This window comes from Anolis carolinensis, chromosome 6, assembly GCF_035594765.1.
Source record: "Anolis carolinensis isolate JA03-04 chromosome 6, rAnoCar3.1.pri, whole genome shotgun sequence".
NCBI classification, from domain to species: domain Eukaryota; kingdom Metazoa; phylum Chordata; class Lepidosauria; order Squamata; family Dactyloidae; genus Anolis; species Anolis carolinensis.
In genome coordinates, this window is record NC_085846.1 from 118,764,717 (window position 1) to 118,780,583 (window position 15,867).

Genomic DNA, 15,867 nt, shown 5'->3' on the forward strand with positions numbered 1-15,867 from the left:
TGCACAACATAATTTTAAAAATATTATATCAAACTACAGTAGAGTCCCACTTACCCAAGCCTCGCTTATCCAAGCCTCTGGATTATCCAAGCCATTTTTGTAGTCAATGTTTTCAATATATCGTGATATTTTGGTGCTAAATTCATAAATACAGTAATTACGACATAACATTACTGCGTATTGAATTACTTTTTCTGCCAAATTTGTTGTATAACATGATGTTTTGGTGCTTAATTTGTAAAAGCATAACCTAATTTGATGTTTTTTTTTAATACTTTATTTAGATTTCAAAGGTTAACAGTAAAAGTGGGAGAACAATTTGGTTATAGGAAAGTAGGAAATTGGATAGGAGGGGAGGAGAGGAGGGGGTAGTGGTTTAAGAAAAAGTAAAAATAAAGATAAAGATAAAATACATTAAAAAAAGAAAGAAAAAAACCCTGTCTGGCTTGACTTCCATCCATATCTATACCAGATTGTCTCTAGGGAGAAGTCTTTCCCCCTGGATTAGTTTCCTTCCATTTATGGATCTACTTCTCTATGGCAAAATTTTTCTAACCCCGAGATATTTATTTTTTTTCCCTTCCAATTATTAGTGTCTTTTTTTCCTGTTCGTGTTATCAACTTATCTTTACCTGTTTCATAATTTCAAATGTTGTCTGTCGATACCTTAATATTGAAACCTCAGTCTTTATCTCTACGTAAATATTGTCATTCTTCTTTGCTGGATATAGACTAATAATGGTTTCCAGTCTGTACATCTCTTAGGCACTCCTTGGTGTTTAGTTATTATATATGTTAGTCTATCCATATTTTTAATTTCCATTAATTTGAGTAACCATTGGTCTACATCCGGTATTTCCTCCTGTCTCCAATACTTTGCATATGTAATCCTTGCTGCCGTCGTCATATAGTTAATCAACAAATCCTCATTTTCTGTTAGCTTCAGTTCAGTAATTCCTAGAAGGAAAAGTTCTGGTTTGAGTTGGTAGTTAATTTTTAAATTTTTTTGAATACTTTCATATATAGTTTTCCAATATTTTTTCGCCTTATCACACGACCACCACATATGGAAAAAAGTTCCTTCATGCTGTTTACATTTCCAACAGGCGGTATTAATGTCCTTATAATAATAACCCAATTTCTGTGGCGTTATGTACCATCTTTGATGTTTAATAGGCTTTTCCTTAATTCCTCCTTATTATCCAAGATATTCGCATATCCAAGCTTCTGCCGGCCCGTTTAGCTTGGATAAGTGAGAGTCTATCTTATGTGTATAAGGTGGTTTCTGAAGGGGAAGCATTTGGGGCCCAAGAATGAGACACAAAGGATTGAAGACAACCATTTATTGAATGGCACGGTGTGGGTCCCGATGCTGGTCAGCCACTCAAGCAAATGGACACTTTACCCTTTGACATAGGTTTTCAAAAGTCAATCTAGCAAAAAAAAAAAAAATGCAACAGCAATTAGCAAATCTATAAAGTGCACCCTTATTTGGGTGCGACGCAAGAGTTATATCGACGGCGTAGAATGAATACAGTTTGATACCACTTGAATTGAACTTCAGCTCTCCAGATGTTTTGGACTTCGACTCCCACCATTCCTAACAGCCTCAGGCCCCTTCCTTTTCACCCCCAGCCGCTTAAGCGGCTGGGGGTGAAAAGGAAAGGGCCTGAGGCTGTTAGGAATGGTGGGAGTTGAAGTCCACAACACCCAAAAGGCTGAAGATTGCCCATGCCTGTTGTAGATGCACCCAATGTAGTATCAAACTGGACACAAGTAGCAACAAGCCAGTTTCCAAGCCTTTGGGATATTTGAGTCCACTTTCAATCTCTCTTCCGCTCCGTCTCTCATAGAAGGAGCTTCCCTGCCACCACAATGGCCTTCTGTATGACGACAGTGCGGATGGCTTTCTGCAGAGGTTTGCGCAGACGGCGCCGGGTCTTCTTCCAGAACTTCTTGAACCGCTTCACCCGCTTGGGCTGTTTTGTCTAGAAGGGAAAAGAGGAGAGAAGGGCTTCAATGGGGGCAAAATCCGGGGCAGCAACTCCCATGATGTGGTTAGTGGGAGTTGCAATCCAAGCATGACACTCAATCTACTGCAAACCAACCAGTTCTTGTTGAAGCTCTTTTTACTTAGACTGGATCTACACTGCTATATATAATCTAATTTCTGAATCCATATTACAGTAGAGTCTCGCTAATAATAATAATAATAATAATAATAATAATAATAATAATAATAATAACTTTATTTTTATACCCCGCCTCTATCTCCCCGGAGGGGACTCAGGGCGGCTTACATGGGGCCAAGCCCGAATAAAAACAATAGCAATATAAAACACAACAATAGACAACAACTTGCACAATAAAAAAATAAAATAAAAAAATAAATAAAAATAAAACATTAGCCAATAAAAAACAAGAACTAATAAAAACATGGATTAAAACTGAGAGATTGTAAAAGTAGACTGGGTAACCAACGTAAACGGGCTGGCAGAACGTTGGATAAGTGAATATGTTGGATAATAAGGAGAGATTAAGGAAAAGCCTATTAAACATCAAATTAGGTTATGATTTTACAAATGAAGCACCAAAAAATCATGTTATACAACAAATTTGTCAGAAAAAGTAGTTCAATACGCAGTAATGCTATGTAGTGATTACTGTATTTACGAATTTAGCACCAAAATATCACAATATTTTGAAAAGAGTAACTACAAAAATGCGTTGGACAATCCAGAACGTTGGATAAGCAAGTTTTGGATAAGTGAGACTCTACTGTATTTGCTTTGAACTGGATTATATGGCAGTGTTGACTAATCCAGTTCAAAGCAGGTAATCGAGATTCAGGAACTAGATTATATCTGGCAGTATAGATCCAGCCTTAGGACACTTGATTTATTTATGCATTGACTTATTTTTTTTATCCTGACATAGGGACTCAATGTGGCTTGACAATCAATATGCAAATTAAAACAATCTAAATGCATATATATATATATATATATATATATATATATATATACTAGCTGTGCCCGGCCACGCGTTGCTGTGGCGTTGTCTGGTGGTGTTGGTGAGAAATTATTGAGGTAGTGGTGGTATTGAATGTGTGTTGTATGGTTGTTTTTATGTTTAGTATGCATTTGCCTGTTTGTGTACTATGAAAGTGGTGAGGGTAGAGGGGGTCTATGTGCGGAGCTTAGCCCTCTAACTGGCAGCAATTGGATAAAAACAATTATTGCTCTCCCTCTAATTAGGACTTTATTTTTCTTTTCTTTTTGTTGTATCAACCTAGAGGCGTGGATGATGGGTTGTGTTGTCAAATTTCAAGGTTGGGGGGCCTGTAGTTTTGTTGTTTTGTCCGATGCCTTGATTCCATCACTCTTTTATATATATACTAGCTGTGCCCGGCCACGCGTTGCTGTGGCAAAGTGGTGGTGGTATTGTTTAAAAATTGTTGTGTAATTTTTATTTGACGTTATTTGCATTTTTTTTTATTAATTTTATTGTAAGTTATATTTTTATTTATTATATTTTATTATTTTCTTGTATTATTTTTAGTTATTTTCTGTTATTATAGTATTTGATTGTATCAATTTTTAGTGTTTTTCATTATTTTTTTATTGGGTTGCTAGGAGACCAAGTTGGAGGAGCTTAGCCTTCTAACTGGCAGCAATTGGATAAAAGCAATTATTCCTCTCTCTCTAATTAGGACTTTATTTTTCTTTTCTTTTTGTTGTATCAACCTAGAGGCATGGATGAGGGGTTGTGTTCTCAAATTTCAAGGTTGGGGGACCTGTAGTTTTGGTGTTTTGTGGGTCGTCGTGATGCCATCACTCTTTTATATATATAGATATACACACACACACACACACACATATATACATACACACACACACACACATCCCTGAAAAACAATTAAAGCCTCAAATTAAATCAAATATACCTCTCCAAATTGTTTATAATACTTATTTTGGAAATTAGACATTAGGCAAGAGCATAATCTATTAGTAAGATAGGGAAGGAAACCTCTGTGACTTGAGCAGGAGAGTTGAGAGAACACAAAGGTTTAGATGGTGATTTGTTCCTGTACTATGATGTTGTATATAACGTGAAAGTTTAATAAGATCCTGGGTTGGACATCAACTTCCAGGACTCCATCGGTGGTTAAAGTGGTCTCAAACTGGATTAACTCTACAGTGTGGACACAGGGAGTATCACCTCCTTACCGTTTCCTCTTCATTGGTGATGCTGCAAACCAGGACGGCTGCAGGAGGCTCTTCATTGAGGAAGCAGAACCCAAAGCATTTTTTAACCAACTGCAAGAGAGGAAGGAAATAAAAGAGAAGTTGAAATCTCCTATTTGGGGTCAATGGAACCATGCTTTGTGTCTCCAGTAAGATTCCACGTTGGTGGATTGGATTGATATGTTCTTTCTTGGTCCTTCTGCCAGATGTTGACCATAGATCAGGCATGGGCCAACTTGGGCCCTCCAGGGGTTTTAGACTCCAACTCCCACAATTCCTAACAGCCTACCGGCTGTTAGGAATTGTGGGAGTTGAAGTCCAAAACCCCTGGAGGGCCCAAGTTGGCCCATGCCTGCTATAGATGGATTCATGTTGAAGGACTTGGGGTCTTCTAGAGAAAATGCTTCTTTGGGGATCTCTAGGGTAACATCTACACTGCCATGTGTTGCTGTGGTCAATGTAGTCCCCATTTACACTGCCATATAAAATCCAGATCATCTCTGGATGATGGGGGCCGGGCTGTGGTGCAGCTGGCTAGTAACCAGCTGCTATAAATCACTACTGACTGAGAGGTCATGAGTTCGAAGCCCAGGTCGGGTTAAGCCTCTGACCATTAATAGCCCCGGCTTGCTGTTGACGACAGTTGCACCTGTCAATTAGGGAAATTTAGGGACGCTTTATGCGGGAGGCTAATTTACAACACCATAAAACTGCCAGCAAAACACGAGGAAAGGAATGAGGAAGTACAGCCACTACTGGACGGTGAAGCAACAGCTCCCCCTGTGGCCGGAATCGTGAAGCTGGAAAAATGTTAAAAATGCCTCTGAGTCTGTCTAATGTATGTTGTTGTTTGTTGGCATTGAATGTTTGCCATATATGTGTTCATTGTAATCCGCCCTGAGTCCCCTTCGGGGTGAGAAAGAAGGGCGGAATATAAATACTGTAAAATAAAAAAATAAAAAAATCTCCTTTGAACTGGATTATATGGCAGTGTAGACTGCATTATAGGGTGGTGTAGATGGGGCCTTCACCCAAAGGGCAGCAACCCAAGGCTGATCAAGGGAGAGGTCTTCCTCCTGACAACCGTCCCTTCCTTACCCCGTTGTCTTTGAAGGTACACTCTTCCTCCTCCTCTTCTTCCTCCTCTTCGTCTTCCAGTTTCGGGGACTTCTTCTCTTCCGCCTGGCAATCCGCCTCTTTTAGGACGAAGTTCAGCTCTTGGGCATCGGCCGAATTGGCATCCTGAGATAGGAAGGGACCAAACCGGAAGCATTAAATCTGCAAGGTGGATGCATGCTGCAAAATTATAGTCATTTTAATGTCGGGTTTACTTTCCATGAGTGCAACCCATTGAACAGAGGGTCCATCTACACTGCTATCTAATCCAGTTTCTGAATCTGGATTTCAGGCAGACCCCAAGTTATGAACAAGAAAGGTTCTGTTGGACTGCTCTTCAGCTGAGTTTGTATGTAAGTCAGAATATTAGGCCCGGGCTGTGGCGCAGGCTGGAGAGCAGCCAGTTGCAACCAGCTGCAATGAATCACTCTGACCAGGAGGTCATGAGTTCGAGGCCCGCTCGGAGCCTATGTTTGTCTTGTCTTTGTTCTATGTTAAAGGCATTGAATGTTTGCCTATATGTGTAATGTGATCCGCCCTGAGTCCCCTTCGGGGTGAGAAAGAGGGGCGGAATATAAATGCTGTAAATAATAAACAAACAAACAAATAAATAAATATTGACATTTTTAGGGACCCTTCTGCCAGCTGAACTGCTGATCTGAAGGTGGTTTGAATCCACGAAATAGGGTGAGCTCCGGTCTGTCAGTCCCAGCTTCCCATGTCGGGACATGAGAGAAGCCTCCCACAGGATGGTAACACATCCAGGCAATGTCTCCATGGCAACGTCCTTGCAGACGACCAATTCTCTCACACCAGAAGCGACTTGCAGTTTCTCAAGTTGCTTCTGATACGATAAAAAAAGAAGAAGCTTTGGGTCGCATGAGGAAGGATTAGCACCCGTGTGGTGTTACCTTTGCTGTCTGTGCCCCTTTCAGAAGATTTCCCCTCAACTTCTGTCCCTGTGAGAACTAGATTTTGGAAAATGTGGCTTTTTTGTGGAAACAAGGACTGGAGATACAGCTTCATTGGAGACCCCTTTCCCCTGTGATAATATCACTTTCAGGCAAGAATTCCCCTTCGGAGGGGAGAGTTCTCTCAATTCCTCTTGTCTCATCTTTGTTCTGAACTATGAGTCATTTGTAAGTTGGGTGTTTGCAATTCGAGGACTGCCTGTATCTGCTTTGAGCTGGATTAAACGGCAGTGTAGCCTCGTATGATCCAGTTCAAAGCCAATGATCTGAATGTAGCAACTGGCTTATATGGCAGTGTAAATCCAGCCAGAATCCTAGAGATGGAAGAGATGCCCAGAGTCATCCAATCCAACCCCTTCTGCCAGTCAGAAAAAGCACAATCTAAGCCAATGATGGCCAACCTATGACACGCGTGTCAGCACTGACACGCCTAGCCGTTTTTGCTGACACGCTGCCGCATGCAGATTGATTGGATGACTAATGTCTTTTGTGGCCAAATTTGGTGTGATTTGGTCCAGTGGTTTTGTTGTTTACTCCATGGGAGTTATGCACATTACATACATATATATATATATATACTAGCTGTGCCCGGCCACGCGTTGCTGTGTCGTTGTCTGGTGGTGTTGGTGAGAAATTTGAGTTAGTGGTGGTATTGAATGTCTGTTGTATAGTTGTCTTTATGTTTAGTATGTATTTGGTTGTTTGTGTAATGTGAAAGTGGTGAGAGTAGAAGGGGTCTTGGTCGCTGTGTAGTATTGTATAGTATGCATACGTTGTCCAAGTGTTGTGAATGGTTAGATTGTGTCTTGGTGCATAGTAGAAAGGGTTGGGCTGGATGGTCGTTAGGGGTGTCTCCAAAGTATTGGATGGTATAGTTCTATGATTATTATTATTATTATTGTTGCTGTTATCATCATGATTATTATCTTTATTATCATCATTATTATTGTATAGTGGGTGGATGGCCATCTGTCAGGAGTGTTTGGATTGTGTGGTCTTGTATGGTAGAAGGAGGTTGTACTGGATGATTCTTAGGGGTGTCTGCAAACATAAGGATTGCGTGAATTGCAGTCCTTAATGACTATTCTGATGGTATATTATTTGTTTTATTTGTTTTATTGTGATTATTTGGGCTTGGCCCCATGTTAGCCACCCCGAGTCCCTACCGGGAGATGGTGGCAGGATATAAAAATAAAGTTATTATTATTACTATTATTATTCTGATACCGGTAGTAGTCACATGGCCCATGGGTCTGAGTGTCTTCCAAGCATGGAGTCTTGGTGGTGGGCCCACAGTTGTTGTTGTTGTTGTTGTTGTTGTTGTTGTTATTATTATTATTATTATTATTATTATTATTATTATTGTATGACACAGCAAACAAGGTAGATATGCTGGATTTCGTAACAAAATCACAAGTCGAGCACTTCCCAAGTGTCTAGGACTGTGTAATTATAATAATAATTAGTATTATTATTATGAAGAGGCTGTATGGCCATCTGTTGGGAATGTTTGGATTGTGTTCTCCATGGCAGTGTTGTCGACCGCACTTTAGGGGATCGGGCCCTTTAAGAGAGACCCGACCCGGTCCTGAGGGAACGGACCTTGGCGAAGCCAAAAGGAGAATATAAGCCGCAATACAACCTGAAGCCTGAAATGAAGAAGGTCCGCCAAAGATGAAGGAAAATCCGCCAAGGAGTCTTTATTGAGCAATTCAGCTGAAAAGGACGCTAATAGCGATCATTCAATCTACTAGCGTAACATATGTTTCAAATAAAGCCATATTTATACAATGTTTCGGTCTGACAGCCCTTTGAATTTCCCGCCCCGCTTCCCCGCCCATCTGATCGCGGATAGGCTGGGAGGTTGAGCGAGGCGGGCTTTCGTTTCCCGCCTTGCTCTGCTGGCCCAATGGGGAGCCGTTTTTGTCCCCACTCGGGCCAATCAGAGAGGAGGAGGCGGGAGCTATTGAAACAATGAGGTGACCGGACAGGAAATATCAGATTAATCCTGGCCCGGCCGATTTCTAAAGGAATTAATGGCACCCATCAAGGATGTCCAGGGTCCTGTCACGTTTACAGATTTTAGATAAGCCTTGGGGTGTCAGACGGGAAGTGGTGATGGGTGGTGATGAGCCGTCATTGACGGGCCCCACAGGGTGCCTTCCAGCGGCGTCCTGGCCTGGGATATGACAATGTTTGCCTTGGGGGCGAGTCACCTTTAGGAATTGGGTGACTCTAAACCCTATATTGTCCATGCGATCGGAATGAGATTGGATTAAACTGTGGCAGATTATCCTTTTGTTTTTGGGAAGGGGAGGTCTGGGTCATGGGACTAAGGTTCACGTTGGGGTCATAATATTTCCCATTTGATTTTACGATTTGACAATTATATGGGATAGAATGAAAATTAAAATAAAGTTGGATCATAAACCCGGCTGGGAAAAACACATATTTTCCGGGGATCCCAAAGAGTATAAATACATATAGGCAGATAGGTAGATTTCAAGGAGGAAAGGGAGAATCCATAGAGGGGGGTTACATTGCACAAAGGGGGACCATGGATGATATAATCAACTGAAAACATTTGATAAGAATGAGGTTTACAACATCTGGGGAACCCAATATGGAAATTCATAAGAGTGGAGTTCTAGCAGCATGATTTCACAATCCATGAAGTTAGCCCAACGATTAGAAATTCATACAACAGTGGGTCATGAGGGTGTCCAGGTACATAGAATATGAAAATTCACAAATACATGAGGGAAAAGAGTTCATAAGGAATTCATAGAAATGGCATGGGGAAGGGGCACATGTGGGCTGCAGTCTTTGGAAGTATAGGATTTCATAAGTCCAGGGGTAGGTCTGGGGAAGAGTGTTCTTCTCCTTCATAAAATCATGAAAAGTATGAATGAAACGTGGAGGGCATCCGTCCGGGCACCCCCTGGCAGCTGCAGAGAGGGTAAGGGTACTTGGAGAACTATGTTTCCCCAGCGAGAGAGCGATCCCCCATCCCTAGTTCACAGAAAGGGGCTAGGGATCTCTTAAACCCATTCCGCGGGGAGAGGAAAGTCCGGGATAAGGCAGCAGTTTAGCTTGAAAGGAGCCGTCGGTCCCGTTTGACAGTCAGCTGTTGAGGTGCCGAAAACTGGACCGATTTCGGTTCTGCTGGTTGTCTTCGAGTCAGGAGCCTTAGAAAGGGTTAGGACTAGAAGAGGAGAGTTCTAGGGGTAATTTTGATAGAGATATGAGCCGATTTATATCGACCGCCATGTTAATCTATGGCGGAGAAATCTCAGCCGGAGTTAAAAGGACGCGAGGGAGAGAGAAATTGCAGGCAAAGGAAGGAGTCAGAGAAGGATACAAAATAACCAGATAGAGAGTGTTATTGTTTAAAATAAATGCTACTTTTATTGGGGGATTTGTTACATAGTTCAGGGAAAGGGAAAATGAAGAAAGAAAAAAGTCTTCTAATAATAGTCTGCTGCGGTCCCGTTCCGTTCCTTTGGTGGGTGACCTGCGGAACTCTCCGCTGCGTTTTTTTTAGACTAATTTAAAAGCCGGGGTTTCGGTTATCAGCAGGAAGGGGTTGGACTGGATGGCCTTTAGGGGTCTCTCCTATCTGTGTGACTGTAGGATTCTATTATTATTTATATGGTGGAGATTGTGGAGATAAGCACCAAAACATCATGTTAGACAACACATTTGTTAGAAAAAGTAGTTCAATATGCAGTAATGTTATGTTGTAATTACGGTATTTACAAATTTAGCACCAAAATATCATGATATATTGAAAACATTGACTACAAAAATGGCTTGGATAATCCAGAAACTTGGATAAGCGAGGCTTGGATAAGTGAGGCAGCACTGTAAATAATTTGGATGATGGGCGGGCGCTAGGACCCAGGGGACAGCTTTGCCTGCCTTCCCTCTAGCCGGCGGCCACGAGGGCTTCTCTTTTCCCTCCCTGGCATCATGGCTCCCATGGTGGGTTCTGGGTTCTGCCCATGTGGAGCTGCATGACGTGATTTTGTGTTGTTTCAACCTGAAGGCGTGGATGATGGGTTGTGTGGTTAAATTTCTATGTTGGGGGGTGTTTAATTTTGTTGTTTTGCTCGGTGCTCGAATTCCATCACTCTTTTATATATATAGATATATACTAGCTGTGCCCGGCCACGCGTTGCTGTGGCGAAGTCTGGTGGTATGGGAAATAAAGTCTTGAGGAATTGATGGTAGTTAAGGTAAAGGTTTTCCCCTGACATTAAGTCCATTATAAGTGGGTTATATAGCTGTGTGGAAGGGCCTTGAGTCTATACTTCCATATAATCCAGTTCAAATCAGATAATCTGTATTTTATAGGCAGTGTGGAAGAGGCCTAAGTGAGGCCTAACTCTGCCTGTCCCCTGGGCTGAGTGGGTTGCTCAGAGGCCAAGTGGGTGGAGCTTAGCCTTCTAACTGGCAGCAGTTGGATAAAAACAATTATTCCTCTCCCTCTAATTAGGACTTTATTTTTCTTTTCTTTTTGTTGTATGAACGTAGAGGCATGGATGAGGGGTTGTGCTGCCAAGTTGAGTGTTTCTGGGATGTGTCGTTTTGTTGTTTTGTCCTAGGCCGAAATTTCATTACCCTTTTATATATATAGATTATATCATTCTATTATTATTCTATTATTATTGTAGTATATTATCATATTATTACTATTATATTATTATTATATTATTCATTACTTATGACTACATTGAAACTAGAATACAGAGAAATCAGCGTGGAAACTGCAAGAGGTCCCATAGATTGTTGTACATGGAAATAATGGTAGTAAATAGTTTTTGATTTATTAAATACAGTTATATATTACAATTATATATTTTTGTTATTTAAACTATACACATTGCGAAATTATGGGTTTTTTTCCTCGAAGTGACACACCACCCAAGTCATGCTAGGTTTTTTGGTGAATTTTGACACACCAAGCGCAAAAGGTTGCCCATCATTGATCTAAACCCTCCTGACAGAAGTGTCTTTTAAGCACAGGCTGGATGGCCGTCTGTGGGGGTGCTTTGACTGTGCTTTTCCGCTTGGCAGCAGGGGTTGGGTTGGATGGCCCAAATCTAGGATTCTATGATTCCAAGTGGGAGTTGTAGTTTGCAGAGGAGGGATTTAGACCATCAAAGAAAAGCCAGGGAAAATGTCTTGTCCACTTTGGCAGGGATACGGTGCTAAGCTTAGCAAACATTGGCCGACTTGTATCCATTGTTTTTCAAGGCAGCGCTCTCTCCCTGAGATTTATTCATTTATTTATTTATTTATTTATTTATTTATTTATTTATTTATTTACAGTATTTATATTCCGCCCTTCTCACCTTGAAGGGGACTCAGGGCGGATCACATTGCAGATATAAGGCAAACATTCAATGACATAACATAGAACAGAGGCAGAGACAGACGCAGGCACCGGGCTGGCCTCGAACTCATGACCTCTTGGTCAGAGTGATTTGTTGCAACTGGCTGTTAACCAGCCTGCACCACAGCCCGGCCTTCTTCCAGCTTTGAAGACCTTAGAAAGAGAAGCCCAGCTCCCAAAACAGGTAAAATATAGATTTCATTTCTGGTTTCCTCACTTTCCTAGGGGTCCTGTGCCGATGATTATTTTTCAAGGTAGCACTCTCGCCCTGAGATTCCTCCCTCGAGCTCTGAAAAGCCCAGAAGAGAAGCTGGACCTCCAGATAATGGGGACAAGATGCCTTTAGCAATCAATACTCTACTTACCCATTTGGGGAGAAGAACTACTTTGGAGAGAAGAAAGGTGACGTTTTCGCCGGCGTTTCGGTTGTAAAGGTCAACAGCGAGCTCCGCGGCCTCTTGGTAGGTCAGTTTGGTGGCCACCGCTGCGGCCAGTCCGGCCACAAGAAGGCCCAGCCAGAAAAGGTTCCTCTCCATCTTTGGTCCTCCTGGACCGTTCTTCTCCGCGTCCTCTCTTTTATGCCCAGACGGAGAGCAGGGTTTCCTCGCTGGGGTTTCCCCTTGAAATAATCAGGGCAAATTCCTATGCAAAGCAGGGAGAGAGCCTGACAGGGAAAGGAAGCAGAAATTGGGATTTATTTTCAGAATTGCTCAGAGTTGGCACACGGGGAGGAGGAAGCGGATTCGGAACAAGGATCAGAAGCTGGCAAAACAATGTCGTTCATTCTCATCTGGCTTCATTTGGCTTTTGACATTCATACGACAGTTTGGCCAGGAACCAGGGTGAAGCTAAATGTTGGAATTAATGCAAGTTGATACCCTTAATACTGCCAATGCTATGGAGTACTGGGAGTTGTAGTTTCACCAAGGGTACATCTGAATGCAGCGTGGAGACTAAAGACCTGGCAAAACTACAGCTCCCAGGACTTCAAAGCATTGGACCATGGTGGTTAAAGTGCATCACCAAACTACAGCTCCCATTATCCCATAACATGGAGCCAAGGTGGTTCAAATGGGGTCAAACTGCATTAATTCTACAGCGTGGATGCACCCTGAGACTCTTGAGAAGGGGAGCTTGCAGGGATTCTTCCAACCTCAAGCGAATTCATTCTAAATTGTAAAATGAATGCAATTTGTCCCCACTTAAACTACCTTGGCTCCATATTAGGGGATCGTGGGAGCTGTAGTTTTGTGATATGCAAGCACTCTTTGCGAGAAAAGGCTGAAGACATTGTAAAACTACAACTCCCACGGTCCCACAGCATTGAGTCATGGCAGTCCAAGGGGTGTCAAACTGCATTAGTTCCGCAGTGTAGATACACCTGTGGAATGATTTACAGCACAGCACCTTTTTGTCTGAGAAATGTGCAGCCTCAACTACAGTAGAGTCTCGCTTATCCAACATAAATGGGCCGGCAGAACGTTGGATAAGTGAATATGTTGGATAATAAGGAGGGATTAAGGAAAAGCCTCTTAAACATCAAATTAGGTCATGATTTTACAAATTAAGCACCAAAACATCATGTTATACAACAAATTTGACAGAAAAAGTAGTTCAATACGCAGTAATGCTATGTAGTAAATACTGTATTTCTGAATTTAGCATCAAAATATCACGATGTTTTGAAAACATTGACTACAAAAATGCGTTGGATAATCCAGAATGTTGGATAAGTGAGACTCTACTGTACTACTACTACTACTACTACTAATTTCATTTCTTACCTGCCTCTCCCCATGGCTCAGGGTGGGTCACAGCACATTAAAAAACACACAAATACTATTAAAAAAAATCTACAGTCACACATATGCAGTTCCATAAAAGATACGTATCAAAGCATTTTTGTAAAATACATATTAGTCATGCAACTGAAGCATTTGCTGCATGTTGTTGCTATCAGATTCATGTAAATGCTGAAAACAGCCACTAGGTGGCAATCTACACAGTTTTTGTGATCCCAAAATTCATTGAAGGAACCTCGATCGGGGGTCGTTTTTATGGCAGGACTGCACAACATGTGGTCCGGGGCTTGCAGCATGATATTGCTAACAAATTCATGTAAATGCCGAAAACAGCCACTAGGTGGCAAGCTACACAAGGACTCTGCACCTAAGCATTAGAGAGGGAGTAGCTACAGCAGAGTAGCAATTGCAGGTACCAAACACACCTGTGGCAAAGGGGGCACCAATGATAGATCCAGTCAAGATGCTGGTTTTGGTTAGAAAGGCAGCCAGGGGAGGTTGCTGGACTTAGGTTGGAGGAGTGGGGAGCAGGGAGGAAATGTTAAGGGGAATTGGACCTTTTTGCGGGTGGGGTGGAATCTTGGGCTCCTGTCTATACTAAAATTTAACATTAGATTGGCTGTTTAAGCAGGAAAAAGAGGCGGTAAAGAAAGAAGTGGTTCAACTCTCACCTCTGCCATCCTTTTTCTCTTCTCTCGTCACCTTTTCATCAAGTGCCAAAACCTGCTAAGTCCATGCCGTTCATTTCCCTCATTTCTGAGGGAGGCACTTTTACCTTCATCATGTTGTTTCTGGGATGCATGTGTGTGTCTTCATAAAAAAGCGAATTTTCTCCCTCACAAACGAGAGAAATGAATGGTGCAGAGTTGGTCATGTAAATGCCAAAAATAGCCACTAGGTGGCAAGCTACACATTTTTTGGTGGAGCCCTCCGTTGGACAGAGGCAATCCAGAGGCAAGAGCAAGGAAGAGAAGTGGAACGAAGAACCGAGGCTCTTCTTCTTTCCCTCGGAAAAGGACTTTCCGGCAATCTGTGATTCCAGAAATGGGGGAATTGAGACTATTCCGCTTTGCTGCTTGCCCTGAGAGAAAGGCATTCCTTCACAAACCCAGAGCAAGGTGCTAAAAACCTATCTGCAGCCCAGATAGGTTTAGCTTATTTTAACATTGGTTCCTTACTACCACCAAGTTGCGTAGGCCAGCTTCACAGCAATCCAAATGGGAATTGACCAAGGCATTTTACTAGTTTGTTCGACCTTCTGGCAAACAAACTAGTAAAATGTGGCCTAGACAAAACTACGGTTAGGTGGATCTGTAATTGGCTAAGCGAACGAACCCAAAGGGTGCTCACCAATGCGTCGTCTTCATCATGGAAAGAAGTGACAAGTGGAGTGCCACAAGCAGGGCTCCGTCCTGGGCCCAGTTCTGTTCAACATCTTTATTAACGACTTAGACGAAGGGTTAGAAGGCACGATCATCAAGTTTGCAGACGACACAAAACTGGGAGGGATAGCTAACACTCCAGAAGACAGGAGCAGAATTCAAAACGATCTTGACAGACTAGAGAGATGGGCCGAAACTAACACAATGAAGTTCAACAGGGACAAATGCAAGAGACTTCATTTCGGCAGAAAAAATGGAAATCAAAGATACAGAATGGGGGACGCCTGGCTTGACAGCAGTGTGTGCGAAAAAGACCTTGGAGTCCTCGTGGACAACAAGTTAAACATGAGCCAACAATGTGATGCGGCTGCTAAAAAAGCCAATGGGATTCTGGCCTCATCAATAGGGGAATAGCGTCTAGATCCAGGGAAGTCCTGCTCCCCCTTATTCTATTCTGCCTTGGTCAGACCACACCTGGAATCACACTGTGTCCAATTTTGGGCACCGCAGTTGAAGGGAGATGTTGACAAGCTGGAAAGCGTCCAGAGGAGGGCGACTAAAATGATTAAGGGTCTGGAGAACAAGCCCTATGAGGAGCGGCTTAAAGAGCTGGGCATGTTTAGCCTGCAGAAGAGAAGGCTGAGAGGAGACATGATAGCCATGTACAAATACGTGAAGGGAAGTCCTAGGAAGGAGGGAGGGAGCTTGTTTTCTGCTGCCCTGCAGACTAGGACACGGAACAATGGCTTCAAACTACAGGAAAGGAAGGAGATTCCACCTGAACATCAGGAAGAACTTCCTCACTGTGAGAAGGGCTGTTCGGCAGTGGAACTCTCTCCCCGGGGCCGTGGTGGAGGCTCCTTCCTTGGAGGCTTTTAAGCAGAGGCTGGATGGCCATCTGTCGGGGGTGCTTTGAATGCGATTTCCTGCTTCTTGGCAGAATGGGGTTGG

General features: G+C 42.6%; 1 protein-coding gene across 1 annotated transcript; it reads right to left on the bottom strand.

Moving 5' to 3' along the window:
• Nucleotides 1-801: 801 nt before the first annotated feature.
• Nucleotides 802-12,306, bottom strand: LOC134300022 (cathelicidin-related peptide-like). Its single transcript, XM_062984624.1, has 4 exons — nt 12,098-12,306; nt 5,346-5,489; nt 4,230-4,319; nt 802-1,988 (listed from the first exon to the last, which is right to left on the bottom strand). Exons 1-4 carry the CDS (start codon nt 12,266-12,268, stop codon nt 1,848-1,850), a joined length of 546 nt encoding a protein of 181 aa, XP_062840694.1. The 5' UTR covers nt 12,269-12,306; the 3' UTR covers nt 802-1,847.
• Between the last annotated feature and the right edge of the window lie 3,561 nt (nt 12,307-15,867).